This window comes from Sciurus vulgaris, assembly GCF_902686455.1.
Source record: "Sciurus vulgaris genome assembly, chromosome: 15".
Taxonomy (NCBI): Eukaryota; Metazoa; Chordata; class Mammalia; order Rodentia; family Sciuridae; genus Sciurus; species Sciurus vulgaris.
Genome location: NC_136476.1, coordinates 88411371 through 88433999, shown reverse-complemented (window position 1 = coordinate 88433999; position 22629 = coordinate 88411371). Strand labels below are relative to the sequence as shown.

The 22629-nt window shown below is 57.1% G+C and overlaps 1 protein-coding gene across 1 annotated transcript; it reads left to right on the top strand.

Annotated features, from left to right (window-relative positions):
• Nucleotides 1–2014: 2014 nt before the first annotated feature.
• On the top strand, nucleotides 2015–14757 carry LOC306645591 (WD repeat-containing protein 5-like; the record flags this gene model as incomplete). Its single annotated transcript, XM_079113492.1, is given in 16 exon segments — nucleotides 2015–2096; nucleotides 2298–2445; nucleotides 2677–2714; nucleotides 2717–2734; nucleotides 2737–2822; nucleotides 3117–3204; nucleotides 3496–3569; nucleotides 3704–3792; nucleotides 7281–7365; nucleotides 7536–7660; nucleotides 9820–9866; nucleotides 12065–12140; nucleotides 12545–12578; nucleotides 12873–12947; nucleotides 13628–13715; nucleotides 14414–14757. Coding segments are annotated over 16 exon segments (1254 nt in total). The 3' UTR covers nucleotides 14515–14757.
• Nucleotides 14758–22629: the final 7872 nt, after the last annotated feature.

Here is a 22629-nt window from a genome sequence, read left to right as displayed (position 1 = left end):
CCTCGGTCTGCATGTGGAAGAGGCCCGGGAGCGGCCGAGGCTGCCCCGCTGGGGCGTCGGGCCGTTTGCGGTCAGGCCCACCGGGCGGGGGCTGGGGGCTGGGGCTGGGGCTGCCGGCGCGGGCGGCGAGGCCACCCCAGATTCGCCTTTCCTGCGCCCTCCTCCCCAAGGCCCAGCCCCTAACCCGCTGGCCGCCTGCCTCAGCGTTTCCTAGAACCCCGGGCGTTCGGGAAGATGCCCAGCCTGGACCCCCACTGGGGCAGTGGGAGCTTGATTCTCTTACATGTTAAATGTCCCACGAGTCCAGAGATTTCTCACTAAGACCATCCTTGTGTTGTTCTCACCAGGGGACACCCAGTTGTCTGCAGGAGTCACCGCCCACCTCCAGGTGAATCCTGCTTTAGGCTAGAAGGTGCTGTTTCCACAGCCCCCACCCCCAGTGGCCTCAGAAGTCCAGCCCCACAGCCCCTTGTGTTGTGCTGGTGTGTTTCACTGGGGTAGGGGCAGGGCTCAGGTCCTTGAAATGGACCTGCTCAGCTCTTTGCTTCATTTGGGTCTCCCTGGCTCCTGTCTCCCTGCTACATGTCCAGTCTACAAAGGAGATGGTGGCCTTGGGTTACATTGGGGTGGCCAGGTTGCATTAAGGATAAGTAGCAAGCAGCTGGCCATTGACTGTGCACCAGCTTTGTCCCCAGAGAGGTCTGCAGGACCCCCATGCCCACGATAACTGGGCTTGAGGCACACAGCACTTGTCCATCTCTGGGTGGAATCTATTGCAGGTGACAGTGTGGCTGCATCTTTGTCATGTGCAATGGGGTTGTATTTTCTCTCCCTTTGAAGACTTTGAGACATTGCTCCTTTTGATGGCCTGTTTTGCCCAAGTGTTGCATGGGACCTGTGCAATACTAAAGTCTAAAGCTCATAGCTAGAATTTACAGCATGCAGACTCATTAGGCAAATGGTAGAGCTAGCCTTGGGTACCGGGGAAGACCAGTGGTATTTGCAAGCATGTCATTGGTTTCCCTTTTTATGATGTGTCCCTTGTACCAGGATCTGTTGTTAGATGAAAATGGTCGCTGACAACAGGTTTTGGACTGACATTGTCACACCAAAGCTGATTAAGCTGCAGTTTTTTCCCTCTGCAGCGTGAGTCTTATGCAGGATGCCTGTGCTGCACCCTGGGCTGCTTCTCCAGAGGGGAGGATGTGGAAACTCTAGAGGCAGAGCCCATTGTGGTGTACTCTTGCGGCTCTTCGGTAGTACTGCATGGGCTTGGGAGTCCTGTGAATGTCAGTGTTCTGGAAGGCAGACTGCATCTGCAGTCTGTGCAGGCAACAGTGAAGCCCACCCGTGGGGTGCTGGCTGCTGGCTGCGTGCTCCTGTGTTCACGTAGGGTGTTAACATGGCTGCATTCCCTGGACTTATTTATGGTTTGGATGTGCTCCCAAACTGTGTGCCCTGAAGCTTAGTGGTCCTGACATCTGACAGGTTGGTTTCTGTCAAGAAGCCTTCTTTTCTTTCTTTCTTTTTTTTTTTTTTTTTGATATGTCAAAGTCTCCTGGAATTCCTTGAGTTTTGTTGGCATTCTCTGTGCTGCATTCCTGCAGATGCCTGGACAACACTATAGGAAGCCCTGCTGTGGGTGGGATGTCTCTTAGGATCACAGAAGGGGTAAGAGCAGGAGTATCTTGGTGGTGTCTGAGAAACGTGGCCTGGAGTTAGGGTAAGTTAGTTATGTTCTCCAGTTTGGACAGTTTCTTTGCAGAAGGACTCAATATGGTCAAATGATTGTCTTTCTTATTCTTTCTCCTGGAAATGAATCCAGCGGTGGGGTAATGTAGATAGAACCCAGGGCCTTGTGCATGCTAGTGAGCTACACCCCCCAGTTCTGAAAATTAATTTTCTTAAAAATGATTTGTTTTTAGGCTTCCATTAAAGGGGTTTTGATTAGCAGACAGGCTCTTCCATTGTGAATCTTCATCTGAGGGTTCTCTGCCCAAGTGGGCTTCAAGCAATGGCCACGGAGGAGAAGAAGCCTGAGACGGAGGCTGCAAAGAGCCCAGCCCACCCCCTCCTCATCTGCCACACAGAGCAAGGTATGCTCCTTGCCAAAGCCAGGAGCTCATAGCCAGTTTTATTCATTGGCCACGTAATATTATGAGTGCCTACCATCATGCAGGATTCCCACATCTGTCACCTGAGAGGAAATAGTGGTGGGAGGTTGTTCTGACTGTAAGTCTGTGGTTACCCAGAAGACATCTCTGAGCAATCGCTTCCATCATTCCATATTTCTGCAGATCCCCCTCCCCAGGCACAGGAAGCAAGGCCTTCAGATGCCCTCTGGGGAGGCCCCTGGGCATGCTGGACTTTGGTGGACTTGGGACTGGGGCAGGTGTCCGGGGACAGGGCAGGGCCCCAAGGAACCTCAGACATGTACCTGGAATGGTGGGTAGTTGCTGTGCCGAGGGGGGACTGCAGGAGAAACAGGCTCTGAGGGGGAGGTCATGGACTGAACTTGATGTGGTCAGTGTGAAGAGTGACGCTTGTGTCTGTAGGCACTTGGTGTCTCATGGTTGAGCTCAGAGGGCGGACCTGCATGTGGCGTGAATGGGCCCAGTCAGTCCGTGTGGCAGTGCTGTTCCTGTGGCTCACTTCAAGCCGCACTCTCTCCAACAGCCCACGCCTGTTAAACCAAAACTATGCTCTGAAATTCACCTGGCTGGCCACACGAAAGCGGGTCCTCTGTGAAGTTCAGCCCCAATGGAGAGTGGTTGGCAAGTTCATGTGCGTATCATGGAGCACCTCAGCTACTGGGACGGGTGGTCTGAGTTACAGATCAGAGTGGGGTGGGCTTGCTTTCCAGGGGCTCGTGGTAAGTGGTCCTTTATCTGAAACTGAAGAATCACAGCCTGTTTGAAATTGTGCCCATTACACCCTGCAGTGAAGCATCAGAGTGGGGGACTGGCCCCTTCTACTTGTGACTGTGCCTGCCAGTCCCTGAGAGATCTGGGCTGATTAGCAGGGGCTCGGGGTATGGAACAACCCAGGCTCCCCCTCTGGTAACTTGCACAACGATACTCCTGCTCTGAGCATTAGCTCCTCTTCATTTCTTTCAGCTGCTGATAAACTCATTAAATTGGGGAGCATATGATGGGAAGTTTGAGAAGACCATCTCTGGTCACAAGCTGGTAGGGTCAGGAGCAGGTGGCTGGGGTGCTCATGGGGTGTGGGAGGTACAGCTGAGTGCCCTCAGGGTGTGACTGGCCTGCTGCTGTTCTCTAGCACCTCACTTCCACAGGTGTGCACCTGCCTGTCTGTGAGGCTGCAGGGCCACCTTCTCTGGGCCTTGTGTGTATCTCCCCATGGCTCACACCAGCTAAAGGAGTTCCCCAGGGGGGTGATGTGTGTTTGGGATTTTGGCCTCTTATTGGCCAGTGTGTTTTGTTCTGGAGAACAGTTCCCATGTTTCTTCTTCCTCAAGGATATCGGACGTAGCCTGGTCGTCAGATTCCAATCTCCTTGTTTCGGCTTCCGATGATAAAACCTTGAAGATCTGGGATGTGAGCTCGGTGAGTGACACTGGTCCTCTGTGGGGAGAGGTATGGAGGAGGCAGGGGGGCCAGGATAGGTGGAACGGGATGGCTGGCCTCTCGCGGTCAGTACGGTGTTTGGAGCCACATGGTCCCATGCCGCTATGTTCAAGGGCAAGTGTCTGAAAACACTGAAGGGGCACAGTAACGACGTCTTCGCTGCAACTTCAACCCGCAGTCCAACCTCATCGTCTCAGGGTCTGTAAGTGCGTGCTCCTCTTCCTCTGGGAGGCGCGGTGGGGTGTGCGGTTCCTGTGCCATGCCCAGCACGGGACGGGCAGGTCTGGGCTCTGGGGCCTCTGGCATGGCGCCTCCTTCCTGTAGTCACTTCAGTTGCCCCTCTTGTCTTCATTTTGATGAAGTGTGAGGATATGGGACGTGAAAACGGGGAAGTGTCTCAAGACGCTGCCGGCTCACTCGGATCCAGTCTCAGCTGTAAGTCCCCTGACGGGCGCACGTGGCCTCCCCGGCACACTTGTGATGGTGTGCCACCTCTGGGGCCGAGAGACCTTCAGGCCTGTGTGCTGTGGAGAAGAGGTGGGGGTGCCTGGGGACATGCCCACAGGATGGGGCTGGCTACTCCTGGAAGGGTGTTTGGAGAAGAGGGAGCTGCGTGGCAGGCAGGGCGACCACAGTTAGGTGAGTTTGTGTGCGAGAGGCTTTGACAGGATGGGGTGGCAGGGCTGGCCCAGCTCATGGCGAGAACCTGGGAGCCCTTGTGGGCAGGGGTCTGGTCCCCTCACACTTCTGCACTCACACTTCTCAGGGTGCAGAACAGATGGACAGGAGTCAGACTCCATGGAAAGTACAGACTGCCATTTAAAAGAGTGGCCCAAGACTTGGTGAAGCTCGGACTGAGTGCTTCCTGGGCACTCACGAGACCCTGGCTTCCATCCCAGCATCCCACAGGCAGGGCTTAAAGGTCTGTGTTAGTGAGAGCCCCAGGCAGTCTGGCGGCTGTGCTGGAGAGTGGAAGCGTCCTGCAAGGGCCGTTGTGTGGTTGTTGCTGGCCAGCACAGGTGGCTCGCTAGTCATTTTCTTGGTGCGGGACCACTAGTGCTAACCAGCTGCAGCTCCAGTCCTCCTTTAGTTTTCACGATTGGAATGGGGTCTTACTACGTTGCCCAGGCCTGGTCCTCAAACTTGAGATTCTCTTGCTGCAGCCTTCTGAGCAACTGAGACTATCCGTGTCGCCTCTGTGCCTGATGGAACTGCTCTCTTTGAAGTCCTGGTGGTGCAGGATTTTAATCATTTTTGGCTTTGAAAGCTTTTGCCCAGTTGAGGCCACACTTCAGGCAGATGTGCAGTCTGGTCCTTGCTGGCCCAGAGGTGCTGCTAATGCAGGGGATATTCTGCTGTAGAGGCACCCAGGCAGCAGTTTGCGTGGGCCTGGCCTGACCCCTGTTCCCAGACCCTGCCCTCCAGAACATGAGGCCCCAGGGTAGAGCTGACTTTCACATGGGATTATGAGTGAGCCAGGAAAATGGTGTCCCTGAGCATGATGCCAGGACTTGGGAGCATCACAGTGGTGAGGGCTGCAGGGCTGTCTTCCCGCGGTTTCCTGCAAAGCTCACCTGTGTGCACTCAGTGGAAAGGCAGGCAGGCGAGGGGAGGAGTCTCCTGAGCTCAGCTCCAGGCAGGTTCTGAGAGCTGGCGATGTCGACCGTGGGCTTCTGTTCTCTGCATGTCTTTGGCCTTCCTTGCTGCCATTCTGTTTCTAGAGGGTAGTGGTCCTGTCTGCTGCCGTCTGCCGCTTCAGAAGGTCCCTTGGGCGTTCTTGTTGTGTGTATCAATGGCTTTGGGACCCACTGTGGGCTTGTTACTTTGATGGATACATTTGGCGACCTCACTTGTGCAGTGACTGGCTTGCACAGTGTTGGCACTCGGGGACAGTGAGCAGGCATGTCTCGGAGCAGGAGACTGGGCTGCGTGTGCTTGGCGGTCTCCTCTGGCCCCAAATGGCTTTGTCAGCCCTGCTGCTCTGCCGAGCCCCGCCACCACGCCCACTCGCTCTCCGCTGTGTGTTTTGTGTCCCTACACTGGGTGCTGCCTGGCTGTAGCAGTGCATCGCCCCTCAGAGCTCTCGCTGGCAGTTCATCCCCTGTGGGCTCTGCCTTGCTGCTGGACCTTTCCCCTACTCCCGTGTGGACTGTGTTGCCTCGAACCTGAATGTCAGTTGGATGGAAAAGCCACATCGAATGGGCCACTTTTGCTGGCAGGTAGTTGAGTGGAACATAGAACTAGGCTTGTGAGCTTGGGGGCCTGTTGTCTCGTTGCTGTGACGCAGAGCAGCCTCAACGGGAAAGGCTGAGTGGTGGGCAGCGGGGGGCTGTCAGTTGGAGAGACTTTTAGGGACAGCCCTCAGGTGGTGGGCTAAGGACCTGGCGCTGCAGGAGCAGCTCCCTGTGGTGGACAGTAGAAGCAGTGATGGCCATCAGGAAGCTCGGAGCTGCACCAAGTGGTTTCACGTGGTCTGAGCAGGGGCAGCACAGCTGAGAAGTGTCAGATATTTCTCTATCTTTTCAGTAGTCCTTGTTGAACGGTATCTAAGGGTGAGTAAGCCTACCAGTTTTGCCTGTTCCTCTTGCTGTGGACTGTAGCTGTGAGGGACCTTGCCACAGTCTTGACTGCCCCATGAAGTCCAGCAGATGTCCTGAGTGAACCACCTGGGCCAGCAGCAGCCCTCCTGAGCTTGTTTGACAAGCATGTTCCTGGGCTGCCGTGGCCCCTGAGTAGGCCATGGCCCCAGCAGTAGGTGAGGTGCTGCTCTGTGCGGTGGCAGCCCTCCAGGAGCCCCTCTGGATGTGGCCTTCACCACATCTGGAGACTTGGTTGTCACAGCCAGGTGCTGTAGGTCCCTGGTAGGTGTGGGACCAGGCTGTGGCTATCCAGGGCAGAGTCTGCTGAATTCTGCGGTGCCTGGGTGGTGGAGCACACAGAGCTGGAGCCCCGTCCCTGCGTGGTGGCACCAGGGGCTTCCCTGTGGCTTGACTTACATAGGAAAAAGAGCAGGGAGCAAGGCAGTTATGCTTGTAAAAAGACTTGTTCTGGGTCATATCTGCCAGGTCAGTGACAGAAACTTGTGGGACTCTTAACTTCTGGCATTGTGATTCCATGTATTTTCTGCTGAGATTCACTTGGAAAAAAAGAATTTAAAAAGAACTGAAATAAGTCATTGATGAGTGAGGACTGTTGTTGGATACAGTGTCCTTTCTATCAGAAAGTGCCTTGGCTGGGGTGTTGCTCCATGGTGGAACCACTTGTAAAGCAAGTTCAAGGTCAGAGGTTCAGTCCCTCCACCCCTCCAGAAAAAAAAGAAAAATTAGCCCACTTCCCTATCTGGTGAGCAAGGCCAGACCTTTAGATGGAGTGAGTGGTTGGGTCAGTGGAGGTCGGATTGAACCAGTGGCATGTGGGGAGCTCACCTGTCCTGAGACAGGTGTGGAGCAGCCCTGGATCCCTCTGTCCAGCTGAGAGCTTGGGTGAGCCCTCCATTTCAGGGCCTGCAATCAGCAGTTAGACAGGTGTCTGTGACTCAGGCTTCTTGGTGGCTCTGCGGGGCACAGGTTCATGAAGGCGGTTCCAGCCTGGGTTACTGAGAGCAGGGGTGCTCTGGCCTTTGCCTTTCCTTCACTGTTGAATCGGGGAAGTTATTTTTAGCTGTTTTGCCTATTGGTCTGTCCCTGGCAGGACAGATGAACAGACAGACCTGGAAGCTTCCCCTCCTGAAGCCTGTGGGCCTTGGTGGGTCTCAGCTGTCATTGCAGTGCTCAAGGTGTGCTGGGAGGCTGGCATTGTGTCCTCTGTCACCGACTGCCAGACAGGGCAGGCAGAGCATTGCTGAACTGGTCACTCCCGATTCGCTGTGTGTCAGCACCCAGGAAAGGAGCAGGGTGTAGGAGGAGCATGTGGTGAGGCGGGCACGGCACTGTCCTGGGTCCTGAGGGAGGTGCTGGGGGAGGAGTGATTGCTGATGACTGGGGACTGTTTCTTTTCCTTCCTGCTCTCTCATTAGGTCCATTTAATCGAGACGGATCCTTGATAGTTTCAAGTAGCTACGACGGTCTCTGGTAAGTGACAGGATTTTACTTCATGTGATCAGCACGTGCTCATTCCAGGCCTGCTTTCCGAGCTTTCTGACTCTGGGGTGCATATCTTCACTCTCCAGAAGTGCATCCCCGTGGGCTGCAGACTCGGTGTGGGTAGGGGGAAGAGCTAGGGAGGGAGACTGGCCAGGACTGGGGTTGGGGAGAGCCATGAGGTGTAGTCCCTACAGACCTTGAGTGTGTCCTTCAGGGCTTGTGTAGAGGGGCTGACCCAGCTTAAAGTGACCCTCTGGTGCCATTAGCCTGGCAGGTGGTCTCCCACCCAGTGTAGGGGAGAGAGGAGTGGAGCACAGGTCTCGGCAGAAACACCCAGGCAGGTCCCCTGGGTGGTGATGCTGACCTGGTGGAGGTGCTCAGGGTCCAGAGGAGGAGGAGATGTGGGAAGGCGCATGTTTACCCCTTGCCCTGTGCCTGGAGCCTTGACTAAGTCCTGGTTGGGGATGGCTCCTTACCTGTAAGTGGTTGGGGGAAGGCGGGACCCCTGGTGCTGGAGGACTCGGCAGTGAGAGGGAGGGAGGAATGCTGGTCCACCTGCAGCCCAGAGGAAAATACCAGCAAGCTGAACCTGAGAGTGCCCCAAAAATACCGTGTGACCCAGTGGATCTGTGGGAAAGTGACAGGGTGGAAACGGCAGACCCCAGACAGTTGGTCCCTAGTAACGCTGAAGGCACCAGCCACGTGGGTCATTATCAGTAGAGACAGGTGCCTGAGCAAATCTGGCAGCCCTCCTCCTGGTCACCCGTGGCTGGTTGGAGGGGCCACTGGTTATTGACTGGAAGCTGGAAAATCCTGTGGTGTGTGGTGACAAGCTGAACCACCTGGCCTTAGCCAGGAGAAAAGCTTGCCTGGCTGTCCCTTCCCTCGCACCAGTAGCCATCCTAGTTAATGTGACAAAGGAAAACGGTTGTGTGAGGTTGGGTGGATGCTCATATGTGATGCTTTGTGTGTTCTTAACATTTTTACACTAAGCACTGATAAAGCTCGAGGCGCTTTGCCAGTGTTCACCCACTTAATCCTTCAGCATGGCCTGGTTCTTCTCATCCCCACTTTGTACTTGGGAAGCCATGACTGGCATAAGTACTTGCCAGTCGTCCCTCTGCTGTTAGTGACAGGCAGGACCCAGCTCTGAGCCCCAGCCCTGCTGCTGTGGCCTGCTGTGCACTGGCCAGGTGGACTGCTTTCTTGTCCGCTGGGAGTTGCAGCTAGACTGGGACACTTCTGCGGGAGAGCAGGCCCGTGGAGCTGCCAGGAGTGTGCTTAGCAGGGAACGCGGCATCTGATGGACACCTGCCAGTGCAGGGTGGGGCGGGCACCACAGCCCGGAGGTCCGTGTCCCTCGCCCAGAGCCTCTGCACTGTGCAGTGGTTGCATTAGAATCCCTCTGGGTTCCTGCTGCAGCTGGGTGGAGGGGTTTAAGGCCCACAGAGGAGTGGGCTCAGCAGCACGAGGAGAAGATGCAGAGCAGGAGGGCCATTGCCAGCTCAGAGGCTTCTCAGAGCCGAGGCGGCCTGCTAAGCACACAGGGGGTCTTGTGGGGTCCGTCCTGTGGGCGGGGAGAAGAGGCCAAGCCAGAGCAGCCATAGGGTCTTGTCAACGTGAGGTACAAGGAGTGCAACCCAGCTTGGGGACGGGGACTTACACTGGGAGACGGTCTGTCCACAGATAATGGTTAGCAAGTCTCCCCTTCCAGCCAGCACCGTGCCGGTCTCTCTGGAAGTGTGCGTGCTGACACAGTGCAGGGCGGCCTTGTGCGTGTTGGCAGAGGTCACAGGAGCCCTGAAGCGGGTGCTGTTGGAGGCTGGCATGACTGTCCTGGTTTCCTGCTGCTGAACCAACGGGGTGGGTGTCCAGAAAACGGCACCAGCCTCCTTTGTAGGAGGGCCTGCCCTGCCTGGTGTGCTTGTGTGCCAGGGACCCTGCCGTGCACCTTGGCCTGGGCTGCCTCCTGCAAAAGTGCCTACCCAGTCCCTGGGCTGTGGAGGCCGCTTGTGCTCACAGGTGTGTGCCTAGGCAGTGTGTAGATGGTGGGAGGACAGCAGGGTGTCCAGGGTGTGAGGGCTGCTGGTGTGAAGCCAGTGGTGGCAGCTGGCTTCACTTCTCACAGTTTTGTTCTTGCTTTGAAGCCGCATCTGGGACACTGCCTCGGGCCAGTGCCTGAAGACCCTCATCGGTGAGTGTGGGCCATGGGTGGGCCTGGCCAGCACCGGGCCTCCCCCTCTTCCTCTTCACTGTCAATCCTTCTCTTACTAGCACCTTCTTCCTGTTGAGCTCTCTTTCCTCATGACACTTGCTGCTGTCTTCTCTCAGGCCAGATTGGGGTCCCTTGGCCTGTGTGGTCTGGTCTTGCTCAGGGCTGCTCCACTGTGTCCTCTGAGCACCTGCACTCTGCTGCCCCTGCCCACCCCTGGCTGCTGCCTTTCTGGGGAAGTGTGTCCCCCTGTTTAGGTGCTGCTGAGGTGGACAGAGGTACCTGGGAGCAGGCAGGTGGGAGGGGAAGACCTGGCATGGCTGGGCAGGGCAGGTAGAAGTGGGATTTGAAGGGTATCCGCTGGGAGGATTGGTGTCCAGGGCCCAATCACTGCAGGCCTGGAGGACCACAGCTTCAGGCTTTGGCACAGAAGGGCCAGGCGTGGTGGGAACTGGGTGGTGGGTCACCCTGCGGGTCTCACCTCAAGTGTAGCCACCTGGGAAGCAGTCTTGAGGCTAGTCATTGTCCCGAAGCTCTTGGTGTGGCCCCATGAATCAGGGACAGTATACTTGCACGGCGGCCTTGTGCCTTCCTGCTTTGGGAGCCCAAACTCTTACTACCCACAGAAGAATCGTAACCACGCGTCAGCACGTCTCCCAGTCCATGCCCAGCGCCTTCCGCCAGGCCCTGTCCTGCTGCACAGAGAGCAGGGAGGTGCTGCACATGTACACCTGTGTGCTCCTGCTACACCACCCGCCCTCAGCCAGCTGCCAGCAGGGGTGTCCTCATTTTACAGAGCAGGCATTGTAGGCACAGAGAAGTCCGTTTAATGGGTCTGAAGCCACGCAGCAAGCACAGTCACTTCCCTGTCTCTGGAGGATTGGCTCAAGGACCCACCACACCCTCAGATGCTCCGTCCCTTGTCTAGAAGGGCGTAGCATCAGTGTAGGGCCGCGTGTCCTCCTCTCTAGGCTGCTCCTGAGTGGTCGTACGTGTTCAGAGATGTTCACAAGGAGAGGTGCCTGTGCGGTGCAGGTGCAGCTGCGGCGCAGGGTGGGGCGGCCCCAGCAGCACTGGGCTCCACCCTGGCCAGGGTGCGAGGCTGGCGGGTGTGCCTGGAGCAGGACCTGTGCGCCGTTGAAGGCCGTGTCCCTGCGGACCCAGGCAGTGCTTGTTTCACAGCAAATTCAAGTTTCGTTTTCTGGAACTTCCTGGAATTTTTTGTCTTTACATATTTTTGACTTGTGGCTCGTTGAGCTGTGGGATGCAGGCTGCAAGCCGCAGGGCCAGGACTTGAGCAAGGAATTGGTGGGAAGAAGGCCTGAGGGGCAGGGCAGAGGGCGGGAGGATTGGGTGGCCCTTTCTCCTCAGGCCCAGCCAGCTGATATGCTGAGGCCTGAGTGGCCAGGCAGCTGGCATGTTGGGTGCCCTGCTGGTTAGAGTGGACTGGGTTGAAGCACGCTGGCGAGCCGGGCGATCCGAGCTTCAGTCTGCCTCGTGTGCCTTTTCAGTGTGGGTGGCCAGCCCCAGCGAGCAGAGGCCCGGGCAGACCCGAGGTGGTAATGCCGTGTGCTGGGCACGGGGCACGGGGGCCCTGGAGGCTGGCAGCACCTCCCCTCCTCACCCGGGAGAGGGCAAGCGCCCTGGCCCCGCGGTGTGAACGCACATCTTAGTGTCCTGGAGGTGGACCTCAACATACCTCAGTGGACACGGGCCGTGTCTGCAGGCTCCACCTCGAGCCTTAGAACTAGGGTGTGTGGCGCAGAGGGGCGGGCACGGTGGTCCAGCCAGTGAGGGGAGGCCTCTGCCGTGGTTCTCAAGCCAGCTCCTGGGGAGGTTGCCCAGCCTCCTCAGGGATTTGCAGACCTCCATCTGTGGGGCAGCCAGTACCCTGAGCCCCCAGGTGTCCCCAGACTGGGGAGGCCCCTCAGGCGTCTCCAGACTTGGGGAGGCCCCGCAGGCACTGGGTTCTTCAAGTCCTGGGGTGTGAGGGCCCTGGGGGTCCAGGACGTGAGGCCCGAAGAACACACTGCAGGGCCACCACAGGTGGGAAGGGGGGCTGCCAGGGGTGGTGGTGCTGCACTGGTGGCAGCGGCCTCACACGATTGTCGCGCACGGTGGCGGGGAGCGTGTCTGGCCGTCCTGGTCTGTGTGAGTCGGCCTGCCTGTTCTTCACGCAGATGATGATAACCCCCCGGTGTCCTTTGTGAAGTTCTCTCCGAATGGCAAATACATCCTGGCTGCCACACTGGACAAGTAAGTGCTCCATTTGCACGAGGGGCAGGGCGGGCGGCCCGCCTCCGGTGCCGGGTGCGCGTCCCCCATTGGTGTGCAGCTGTGGGGTTCTTTGTGCTTGGGGAGTGGTCCAGGCTCCACTGTGGCTGGGGCTGAAGCCAGGTCCAGCCTGTGCCTTGAGCCACTGGCAGGGCTGGTTTAGGGATTTTAGGACCCAGTAGCTGCTGATGTGTGGGGTTCTCATGCTGGCTTCAGGGTGCCATCAGGTTGCTGGACTTGGTGGACCTGCGGGTCCCTCTGGTGCCGGGTGCCCTTCCTTTGGTGGGTGGGCTCCCAGGCCCTCCAGTCCCACCAGTGTTGTGCCTGGTGCTGACGTGGCTGGTCGTCCTGGTGTGGCAGCGCCCTCACCTCTGTCTGTCTTCCAGCACGCTGAAGCTCTGGGACTACAGCAAGGGCAAGGTGAGCTCTGCGCGGGCGGCTGGCTCAGCCTGCTCTGCACCGTCCCCTGGGGTCCTTGGCGGTGGTATGGCAGACCCGGGAGCCGTAGCAGGAGGGGCCCGGGGCCTCACATGCCCGTGCTTTCTCGGGCTGCCAGTCTGCAGGTTGAAGCTTGGACTGTGGGTTGGACTGGGCTCTGTGTCTGGAGCACTTTCCAGAGTTAAGTTCAGCCAGCAGTCTGTGCTCAGAACTGGGAATTCTCCAGCACAAAGGGAACCCTGGGGCCCTGACCCTGCCTGTGTCCTGCCTTTTCAGTGCCTGAAGACATACACTGGGCACAAGAATGAGAAGTACTGCATTTTTGCCAATTTTTCTGTGACTGGCGGGAAGGTGAGTGCCCCTTGGAGCAGCTCCCCTCCTCTTCCCACCTCATGTCCTTAGAGTTTTCCTGTGCCCACAACACATTGTGTGTTCTGACCAGTCAGGTCACAGCAGACCAAGTGTTGGAGACTGCTGTGGAGCGCATTGGGCGTCTTCTCCCCTCTGCTGCTGGGCCCACCTTACTCTTGGGCCAGCCTATCTGTGGGGCCGCTGCAGCTGGCCAGCCATTGCCTTCCTGGAGTCTGGATGCAGTGGGTGTGGCTTCGAGCTGAGTGGCCCAGGAGCAGAGCTGCTTGCTCCTGGTAGGCCCTTGTGCACTGAGTGGGGTATGCCTTCTCCTGGGCCTGCCCTCCTGGTTTGAACTCTTGTGTCACGTCCTACTCAGTCCAGTGCCTAAGAGTAGATGGTGACTCTGGGCTAAACGTGAGTGACAGCAGGACCTGAGGTTTGGTGGCTTAAGGGAGCAGCCTATGGCCTGGAGGCCCTCTGGTGATTGAGTGCCTGAGTCTCCGAGCGTGCACTGGGGTGAGGGTTCAGAGTGAGTGGCAGACCTGCTGCCGAGGGGGAGCTTTGTGCTTTGGGTTGAGCACAGTCTTGTGGGAAGGGTGGGGCCTGGGCACCTGGCTGGGAAGTGAGTCCGTCCCCATGCTGAGCGCCGGCCTGTCGTTTGCCTCTGGCGTGGTGACCAGTGGATCGTGTCTGGCTCTGAGGACAACTTGGTGTACATCTGGAACTTGCAGACCAAGGAGATCGTCCAGAAGCTGCAGGGACACACAGGTGGGCCCTGTGGGGTGACGTGCTTAAGGAGGGTAGTTTGCTCTTGGGACATGCTCCCTGCTCCTGCACGGGGCCCAGAGCTGGTCAGTCCTGGCTCCGGGCCTTACCTGCCTTCCTCCTGTCTGCCAGATGTCCATGTGGCTCTGTGACTCAGCAGGGGGCTGGGGTGTGCGAGCTGCGTTTCCCAGAGGCTCCGGCCTCTTTCAGGGATACCTTTCTCACCTCCAGGCAGACAGCGCGTGCATCCCTGGCTCTGAGGGGTGGCTCCTGTGGACTCCCAGTGTCCTTGGTTGCCCCCTCCCCCTGGGTCCTAGATGCCCTGTCCCTGCTCTTTGACTTGGGTCCTGGGAGCAGCAAGTGAGCCCCTTTGGAAGTCTGAGGGGTGCAGTCTTGGGGTTCCATTTACTTAAAGCTGCAGACACCTGGCAGTGCCGACCTGGTGTGCCAGCTCCTTAGTGCTGATGTCCCTGCCTGATCTGCACTTGCCCTCGTGGTGGCTGAGCATCCCTGTTGGGCTTGGGCTTGGTGGTGGGAGGCACAGAGGGCACCTTGACAGAAGAGTGACCCCTGCTGCCAGCAGCACTTTTAGCCCCTGTCCTGAAACCCCTGCTGGTGGTCAGTGGCTGGGCAGGGTGTTGCCTTGTCCTCCTGAGGCCAGCGGGCCAGGCGGGACTGCGCCTTGATCCCTCTGTTTGCAGATGTTGTGATCTCCACGGCTTGTCACCCGACAGAGAACATCATCGCCTCGGCTGCACTAGAAAATGACAAAACCATTAAGCTGTGGAAGAGTGACTGCTAGGTCCCCGGTGCCACAGGGGCTGTCAGGATGCTGACCCTGATGGGCAAGAAACATGGTGTGGCAGAGGAGCCCAGTTCAGGCCTGAGGTGGCCGAGGGGAAGTGCGTGCCACCAGAAGGTTCTCGAGGTCGCTGTGACACTTCCTGCCAGCTCTGCGCTGTCTGGGAAGAGATCCCAGTCTGTTGTGCTCAGAGAGAGGCAACAAAATTTTTAATTTTTTATTACAAGAGTGAAGTTCAATTTATCATGGGTTGTGTTTTTCAGTAATTGTTCTGTACATTTTGATATTTTACTACCCAGTGCGAGCGCTGTGATCAGTCCCTGCTGGAGGCTGGGGCCTGGACCACCTCCCTGGCCTTTCCCATCCTCACCTGTCACAGGGTGTCCTCACACCACAGCTCTGCCTGTCCATCAGTCCCTGCCTGTTGTAGTTCCCACCGCGTTTCCAAGTCTCCTGGAAAGTGCAGTGTTGTAAGGTTGCCCCCTGTGAAGGTCGTCCCGTGTTAGGAGTCAGGCAGTGGCCTGGCGGTGGCCTGGCGGGGTGCTGGCTGCAGTGTTCTGCTTTGTGCCCGGCGCTCACACTGCTGCCCACGAGCTGTAATAAAAGGCGGGATTTTGTATACACTTGTCCACAGCGTTCTGATGTGAAGCTCGTCTCCTGGAGGAGGGCAGGAGTTTGAAAGGGGCTTTCTCCCCAGCCCCTGCCGCTGCCTCCTGTCTGAAGGCCACCGTCCCTGTGGCGTGCTGCGGTGGGAGGGGAGCTCGGTTGTCAAGGAGCCAAGTCCTGGAGCGGCCTGCTTGGCAGAGGCGCCTGAGCTTCTGCAGACGGGTCGGTCTCAGGCCCACTCGTGTCAGGGGGAGGGCAGGTGGCCTGAGCACCAGCAGGTCAGCAGCCCCAGAAGGCACAGCCTCCTCCCTTGGTGGCCTCTGCAGCCAGCTCCTCAGGGGTGCTGGGTGTAGCCCCTTCCAGTCCCCGCCCCAGCTGGAGCCTTTGTAGCAATCTGGCATTTTGGTGGTCAGGTCTGGTGAGGTGGTGGCTGAGTTCGGAACCTCAGAGCTGTCACAGCTGCTGCCTCACTGTGCTCTTGGGGAACCTGATACTGAGCAGGTGGATGCAGGGGTTCAGACCAGGTCTGCTGGACTGGGTGGAGGGCATGTCCCCTCACCCGTGTGCCCCAACCACAGCATGTGGAGCTGGTGCTGGGGAAGCCTGCCAGATTGGGGTCTGTAGATGCCCCACCTGGACAGGCCTGGGAGAGAGAGTCAGGGATTGTCTGGATGGTCAGTGGATCAGTCCGCTGTCCCCAGCAGGCCCGTGGGGATCCTCCAGTGGCAGCTGACAAACGGGGTGAGGTAAAAATCCTAGAAGGCATCAGGAAGGAAGATTCCTGCAGTTTGTCTCCTCCTCTGCAGGACATGAGCACAGGGTCACCTGTTCACGGAGCCCACTGCTGCAGACGAGGGTGGCCTCCAGTGCCGGCTCTCAGCCCCCAGCCTGCCACTTGCTTGGCCGTCACCAGAGGCTCCAGCTGGCATTGTGGCCGCGCTGCTGCGGCACTTCCTGAGGGGAGGAGGGCCTGCCCGCTCCTGGGCAGAGGAGGAGCTTGCTCTGCTGAACGCTGTATTCCTGGATATAGTTTATTTTTTCTACAGTTGAATTCTGTTGTAGATTTATGTAAAAATACACCTCTTTTTGAAAATAAAGATTTTCATGTCTTGTAATTTTGTCCCATTTAAGTTTTTTTTTTTTTTTTTTTTTTTTTAACAGCACAAATTGGTTTTTACTTAACTTTGATGAGGAGTTGGTTGAAATCCTTCAGGGGTGCAGTATCATGATTCCGTGTTTGGGGCTTAGTGGGAAGCTGGCTTTGGAATTTGGCCATGACTCACTGCTGTCCTGGGGCTTGTGGCCTTCCCTGGGCCGTTCGCCTGAGCTGAGTCCAGCTTTGTCTCGGGCACTGCAGCCTCCCATTCCCAGGGAGCTGCGTGGGTGAGGTGGAAATGGGAGCCACCAGCGCCCATTCCTGCCACAGAGGAAAGGGCGGCAGTCCTTGTTTTTTCCATTCTCACTGTGCCTTTCCGATATCACTCCTCTGCTGTCCCCATCTGTAATTGTTCCAAAATGTGGGTGCCTCCAGCCACAGTGAAAACCAAAGCCCTTTATAGATTTGGGGATTGCTAAAGGATACCCATGAAACAGACTAATTTTATTTTTGAATTCTAACTTTTTAAATTTAGGCGCTCTCTTGAAATTGCACGTGTTAAAGGTAGAGCCACGTGTGGTATTAAAAGATGTGTTCCGGTGTCCAGAGGAGTGGGGACAGTGCACACAGGCTGGCAGCCCTCTCGCTCTGCGTGGTGTTAAGTGCAGTGAGCTGTGCCAGGTTGTAATCATCTCACTCTTGATCACAGACTAGTGGAGATGTCGCCACTATGTAAAGAGGAGCTTGTGTTCTCTTCAGTTCTGGAAGTGCCACTTAAACAGCCAGCAGGAAGCTTTGATGGTGGCCTTCAGAGGTGTGCCTCGTAGAAGTCCTGCCAGTGGGGCACTGGCCACACCTGTAACACCAGTGATTTGGAGGCCGGGGCAGAATTGCAAGTTAGAGGCCAGCCTCAGCAATTTAGTAAAAACTGAAGAGGGTTGGCATGTAGCTCAGCGGCAAAGCACCCTGGGGGTCAATCCCCAGTTGCAAAACAACAAGAAATCCCACGTTGTGATCCCAGCCGGCACCAGGGGCTCCCAAGATGGCCCAGACTTCCTGACTCATCAAATATAGTTATGTGAGGAAGGTGACCTAACTACTGGCCCTCAGGCTGATCAGTGTCTCTCAGTGTGAGCTAGTATGCTTTGCATGTTTTTAAAAAATAACTTTCTATTGTGAAAGTTAGATATTTGTGCTAATTAAGCACACAAGGATGATAGATAACCTAAATTTCTACCATTGCTAACAATTGGGGGATGTCTTAAAGTGTATTCACTAAAACCATCACGGAAGCTTTCAGAGAAGTAAGGGGAGGAAGCTGGGTGTGCTGGTGCATGCCTGTACTCCGGAGACTTGGGATGCAGAGGGAGGCGTCAGCATTTGAGGCCAGCTGGTCAACTTAACCGGATCCTGTCACCATACACACAAAACGAGACAGCAGGGTTGGGGTGTAGCTCAGAGGCTGAGTTCCTGGGTCAATCCCCAGTACCACACACGAAAACAGGAGTGTGGTGCCCCCTCGTGTCTTGTCACCGGCTTCAGCAACTTCACCTGCTGCTGCCCATGTTCCCTGGGTGTCTGAACACTGACTCTGGACAAGGGCTCCGTGAGCGGTGCTAGTGTCGCAAAGCCTAGTTACCGCTTACTACTTCACACGGGAAGCACTCTTCGTCAAGTAGCTGTGTTCGGATCTCTCGGTTGTCTTAAAAATCAGCCTCTGATATATACACCTGTACACCTGTACATGCTAAGGCCCGCTGCACACTGGTGGAGCACGTGCACAGACGGGGGAGGGGAGGGAAAAAAAAACAGTGGTTAGATGCCACGAAGTAGGTGGCAATGCCTTAACCGTATGCGTGTTGTCAGGCCCGAGGGCCTCTTCCATCCTTGTCAAGGGGAGTGCTAACCTTCTCTCCTTTCATACAACACACGCCGGCTTGTGCGGGCGTCCATATTTATGGACCACTGTCCTGAACACCTTTCGCTAATGGTGACTTTCAGCACGCCATCCGCAGAAGCCGCAGATAGACACATTGCGTTGATTACTGGGTCGTTACTATTCACATTTGATCTTTTTTATTAATTGAACATGAAGGGAGCGAACTTTCCTCCGGCTTTAATGAATTCATAAAGCCAGCCAATCAGGATGAGGGGAACACCGGAAGTCCCGAGCGTCCTTCAAAGAAGCCGACTCCCCCGGAAACAAAATAGGGAGGGTTCGCACTTCTTACCGGGATAGGTCTCGCGGAGGGCGGGAAGAGGAACAGAACTCTCTGCGGAAGTGGAAGTGACTGGTAACGAATCAGAGGACGAGTGTCGGAAGATTCCCCTCAACGGACTTCCGGACGAGGCCCATGCGCGGAACTGTCGGTGCCAAGGCGCCCCAGACTGCGGGGCGCGGCCTGCGCATGCTCTGTCTTTTCGCACATGTCTGCGCTTGCGCCTTACCGCGCCTCCTCTAGCAGAGGGTTCGAGGCCCCACGCAGCGTCGCCTCTGGCTCGCGCGTCCTTTTCCCTGCCGGGTTGCGCTGCGGTGCTGCAGCCTCCCTGCTGTCGTTCCCACTGCAGGGGCTCAGACTCAGTCCTTTCCTGATAGAAAGGCAGTGAGCCCAAACAGCCTGGCGGCGCCAGCCTGAATTTGTTAAACCACGACGGTGTGTGTGTGTTCACACGGGCAAACGTGTCCGTACGCGCCACGCATGCACGAGCGTGTGCACGCGTGCACTTGCATGCCCACGTGTGCCCAAGTCCACACACAGGAGAATGCACACTCGCATGGGTGCGTCCACACACAGACGTGTACATACGGAAAAGTGCAGACCCTCGGGCCCACTGCACGTCTCCGCACGTGGAGTGCTAATGGTCCTAGTGTATTTCCCGGAGCTCTTTTGGATGTGTGAGTGCCCAGGTGTGCATGCTCACTAGGACCAACCAACCAATTTGTCTTTCAAGGCAGTTTCTTAGGATTCTTCAGTTTTCCCGCCCTCCAGATGGCCTGGAGCTGGGGCCCTGAAGGACTGGGAGGAAGGAGTGCCTGGTCCGCCCATCTGGGCACTGCCCAGTGGGTAGGGTGGGCAGCGCCTCATTGCCCAGAGTGGTCTGCTGTGGAGCTTCAGGGCAAGCACGCTGTTACTAATAGAAAGTACAGGAAGAAGGAAGGCGGAACCAGGGCATGGCCCTAACTGGGCGGCAGCCATGGAGTAGGGGCAGCTCCCCTCAGGCCTCAGGAAGGAGCAGCCTGGAGGTTGGAGCAGGACCCGAGTGAACTGCAACCTGAGGCTGGGGATAGCACGCAGGCGGCCCGAGGTCTGGGTGTCACTGAAGCTGGGACTGTGTGGGGGGACTGGCTGCAGCCTGAGCACCAGCCCCATCAGCCTTCACATCCTGCCCACCTGCCTGCAGAGGCTCATCTGTCCTGGTCAGACTCACCTGGCTTCAGAGTTTGTTCCAGACCCGAGCCTGCCATCTTTTACCTGAGTGCCCTGGGGGCTGAACGCTAAGCCCTGGCTTCATTTTGGGGTGCCAGTGGCCTGGTGAGTTTAAGAGAGATTCCTCCATCCCTCAGCACTGCCAGGTCTTGCCCTGACCCCTGCTGTGGCCTGGGGAGGGGTTGTACCCAGGGAGAGACCAGGCAGCAGACCCTGCACAGAGCACCCGCTGGGTGCCAAGGCCGGGGAGGTGCCATCCGGTCTTCTCTGACCTGGCCCCCAGTCCCGCAGGGAAGATGCTGTCAGAAGGAGGAGGCCGGGGCTACCGCAAGAGCTTCCTGCAGCCTGTGCCCTCCGCCTGTCAGCCTCCTGGCCTGCAGCTTGCAGTGGTGGCTCAGGCTCAGCCCCAGTGCTTGGCTCTCTGGTTCTGGGAGCAGTGCATGGGAGGCTTCATTGGGGTCAGGCCTTCCTTTTTTCTTGGGGGCAAGTGGGTCCTTGTGAACCCCAGACCAGGCCCCTCGAGCATCGAGACAGAGCACTGGGTTTGTTAAAATGCACTCTCTTGCCCTCAGTCTGGATCTGGGCCCAGGTCCAGGGATGTGTGCTCGTGAGCCCTGTGGTCCTGGCTTCGTGATGGCCTGTCTTTGGGTGCAGGTGGGGCGTTTTCACCTTATTTGGGGACTTAGCAAGAGTGACTCAGGATGAAGGAAGACAACCAGAGGGTCTTCACAGAGTCAGGACCAGCTGGAAGGCCCTGGCAGGCCACCACTCTTTCCTGGGATCCCTGCAGACTGGGAAGGAGCCTTGGGACTGTTTGTTGCCACATTTACTGAGGCTGCTTTTCTGGTGTCCCTGGTGCCTCTCGACCTGTGCTCTGCCAAATGCCTTGGGTCCTGTTGACCCCACGTGGAGCCTGGTGCTTTGCTGAATGGGGCCTGGTCAGGGTGGGGATTATCACGTCTAGGCCTGTGGCTTTAGCCTACATGCTGGCTCGGCCACACCTCCATCCCAGGAAGTGGGAAGCATGCTGGGAAGGTCCTTGTGCCTGGGTGGGAGGGCGGATGGTACCAGCAGACTGTTCACTGTGGGATTTGCCCTGCCCTTCCCAAGTTATCAGGAAGATTCCTTGCTGGACCTGAGTCTCCTCCCAAGGGCTGTCCTCAAAGGCTTCTATGTGAAATCAGGAGGTACAGAGAAAGTTCTAGAAGTAAGAAAAGGTGAGGTCACCTTGCTCACCTGAGCTTTCCACTTACCAGACATGTAGAGGGCACCTGGCAAGCTGTCGCTGAAGAGGTTGGGATAGGGACCCACCAGCCTGCTCCCAGGAGTTGGGATGGCTAGGGGTTGGCATGGGTTAGCATCCAGACCTGGAGGAGCCCGGCCTGCATCCACCTTTCCCTTCAGATGTCACAGGTAGAGTCAATAGATAAAACCCAGGATGCCCAGTTTAACTGAAATCTTGGGTGAGCTATTGGTAACTTTTTAGTGCACTCCCCAAATGTTTCAGGGGGCCATTCTCCACTAGAACGTTTTTTACCCCAGGCCACATGTAGTAGCGTGCCCTGTGCATTTATTTGCTAAACTCTGCAATCATCATAACGGGACAGGCATTCTGACCTTTACCCACAAAGCAGCATTTCCCAACAACTAGTGGTCACTTGTCTCTTGAGGTGCCTGTGGAAAAAGGGAAGAAAACTGTTTGAGAAATTCTGTGTTAAAGAAAATTGCAGAATTCCTTTTTTTCTGTAAAGAAGGGCTGTGGGCTGGTGAAAACCAGACTGGGGGTGAGGGCTGTTAGTCCATTGTCTTGGCCAGTGTATTCCGAGCCTGGTGGGATTGAGTTCTGTGTTCTGGGAAGACAGTGCCTGGAGGACAGAGCGCCCAGGGAAGGAGTGACAGGGAGAGGAAGGGGAAGGCCAGAGGCAGGCTGGAAAGCTCAGTGGTTCACCTTCATTTGGCCTAATCCTGACCAGAGCTTGCAGGGCACCCTCTGGTGGTAGCTGCGGGATTTGCAGGCATAGGTTTGGAGACTGGCCCTGCCAGAGCCCAGCCCTGTTCTAGGTGCCTGGGCCCTGGGAAGTGCAGATAGGACATGCATGGAGTGCTTGGCTTCAGGCAGGGTCTGCATCATTCAAAGCGGAAAGCCGCTTCAGCCTGGTCGCCATGCTCCTCTCCAGGCTCCTGTGGGTTTGAGCAGCCTGCATCGCTCAGACCTGGGATGACCCCTCTGCCCTGGGTCTGGAGAAGAGGGGTGAATCAGTACTTAGGCAGCTGGAGGGAAGTCTGAGACCAGTTTGAGCCCCTGATGAGGCCATTTTCCTTCCCCAGGCTCTCTGGGTGGACCAGGTGGGCTTGCCCTTTGCAACTGGAAGCTGTGGGTGTCATGAGAAAGGAGGGCACCAGAAAGGGCAGGGCAGTGCAGTCGGTTTCCAGGTCAGTCCTGCAGGCTGGAGACGGGGGTCGGGCTGCAGCTGAGGTTGGGGATCTCCCTGGGAGACACAGCTTCCTGGCAGCACCCGTAGGGTTGCCTGACCCTCGCCTGCACACCTCCAGCCCACAGACCTCCAGCGCAGCTGGCCTTTCTGAGCTCCTACGAGGCTTCTGGGACAGCAGAGTCGGGCAGCATTCCCAGTAAGAGTGACAGGCCCCAGGGACTCTCTGCCTCTGAAATGGAAGGCCTTGGTGACCTGGGCCGCTCCTGGGGCCATCACGAGCCTTTTGAAGTGACTGCTGGGGCCCACAGGGTCAGCTTCAAGGCCACTGTGAAGGCCGCCATACTGAACCAACAGTCTGTAGAGTTGGTGACCCTGGGCCTTACAGTGGCTGGCAGGCTGCCTGGGTAGTAGGTTCCTATCCCTAGTCTTTGCTGTCATCTCCTTGGGAAGAGCCCAGGGGTATGGGGTTCCAGTGTCAGGTCTCTGGGCATGAAGGCGTGGGCGCCGCCAAGGACAGGGACCCCTCTCTGCAGCCCCCTGCTCGGTGATT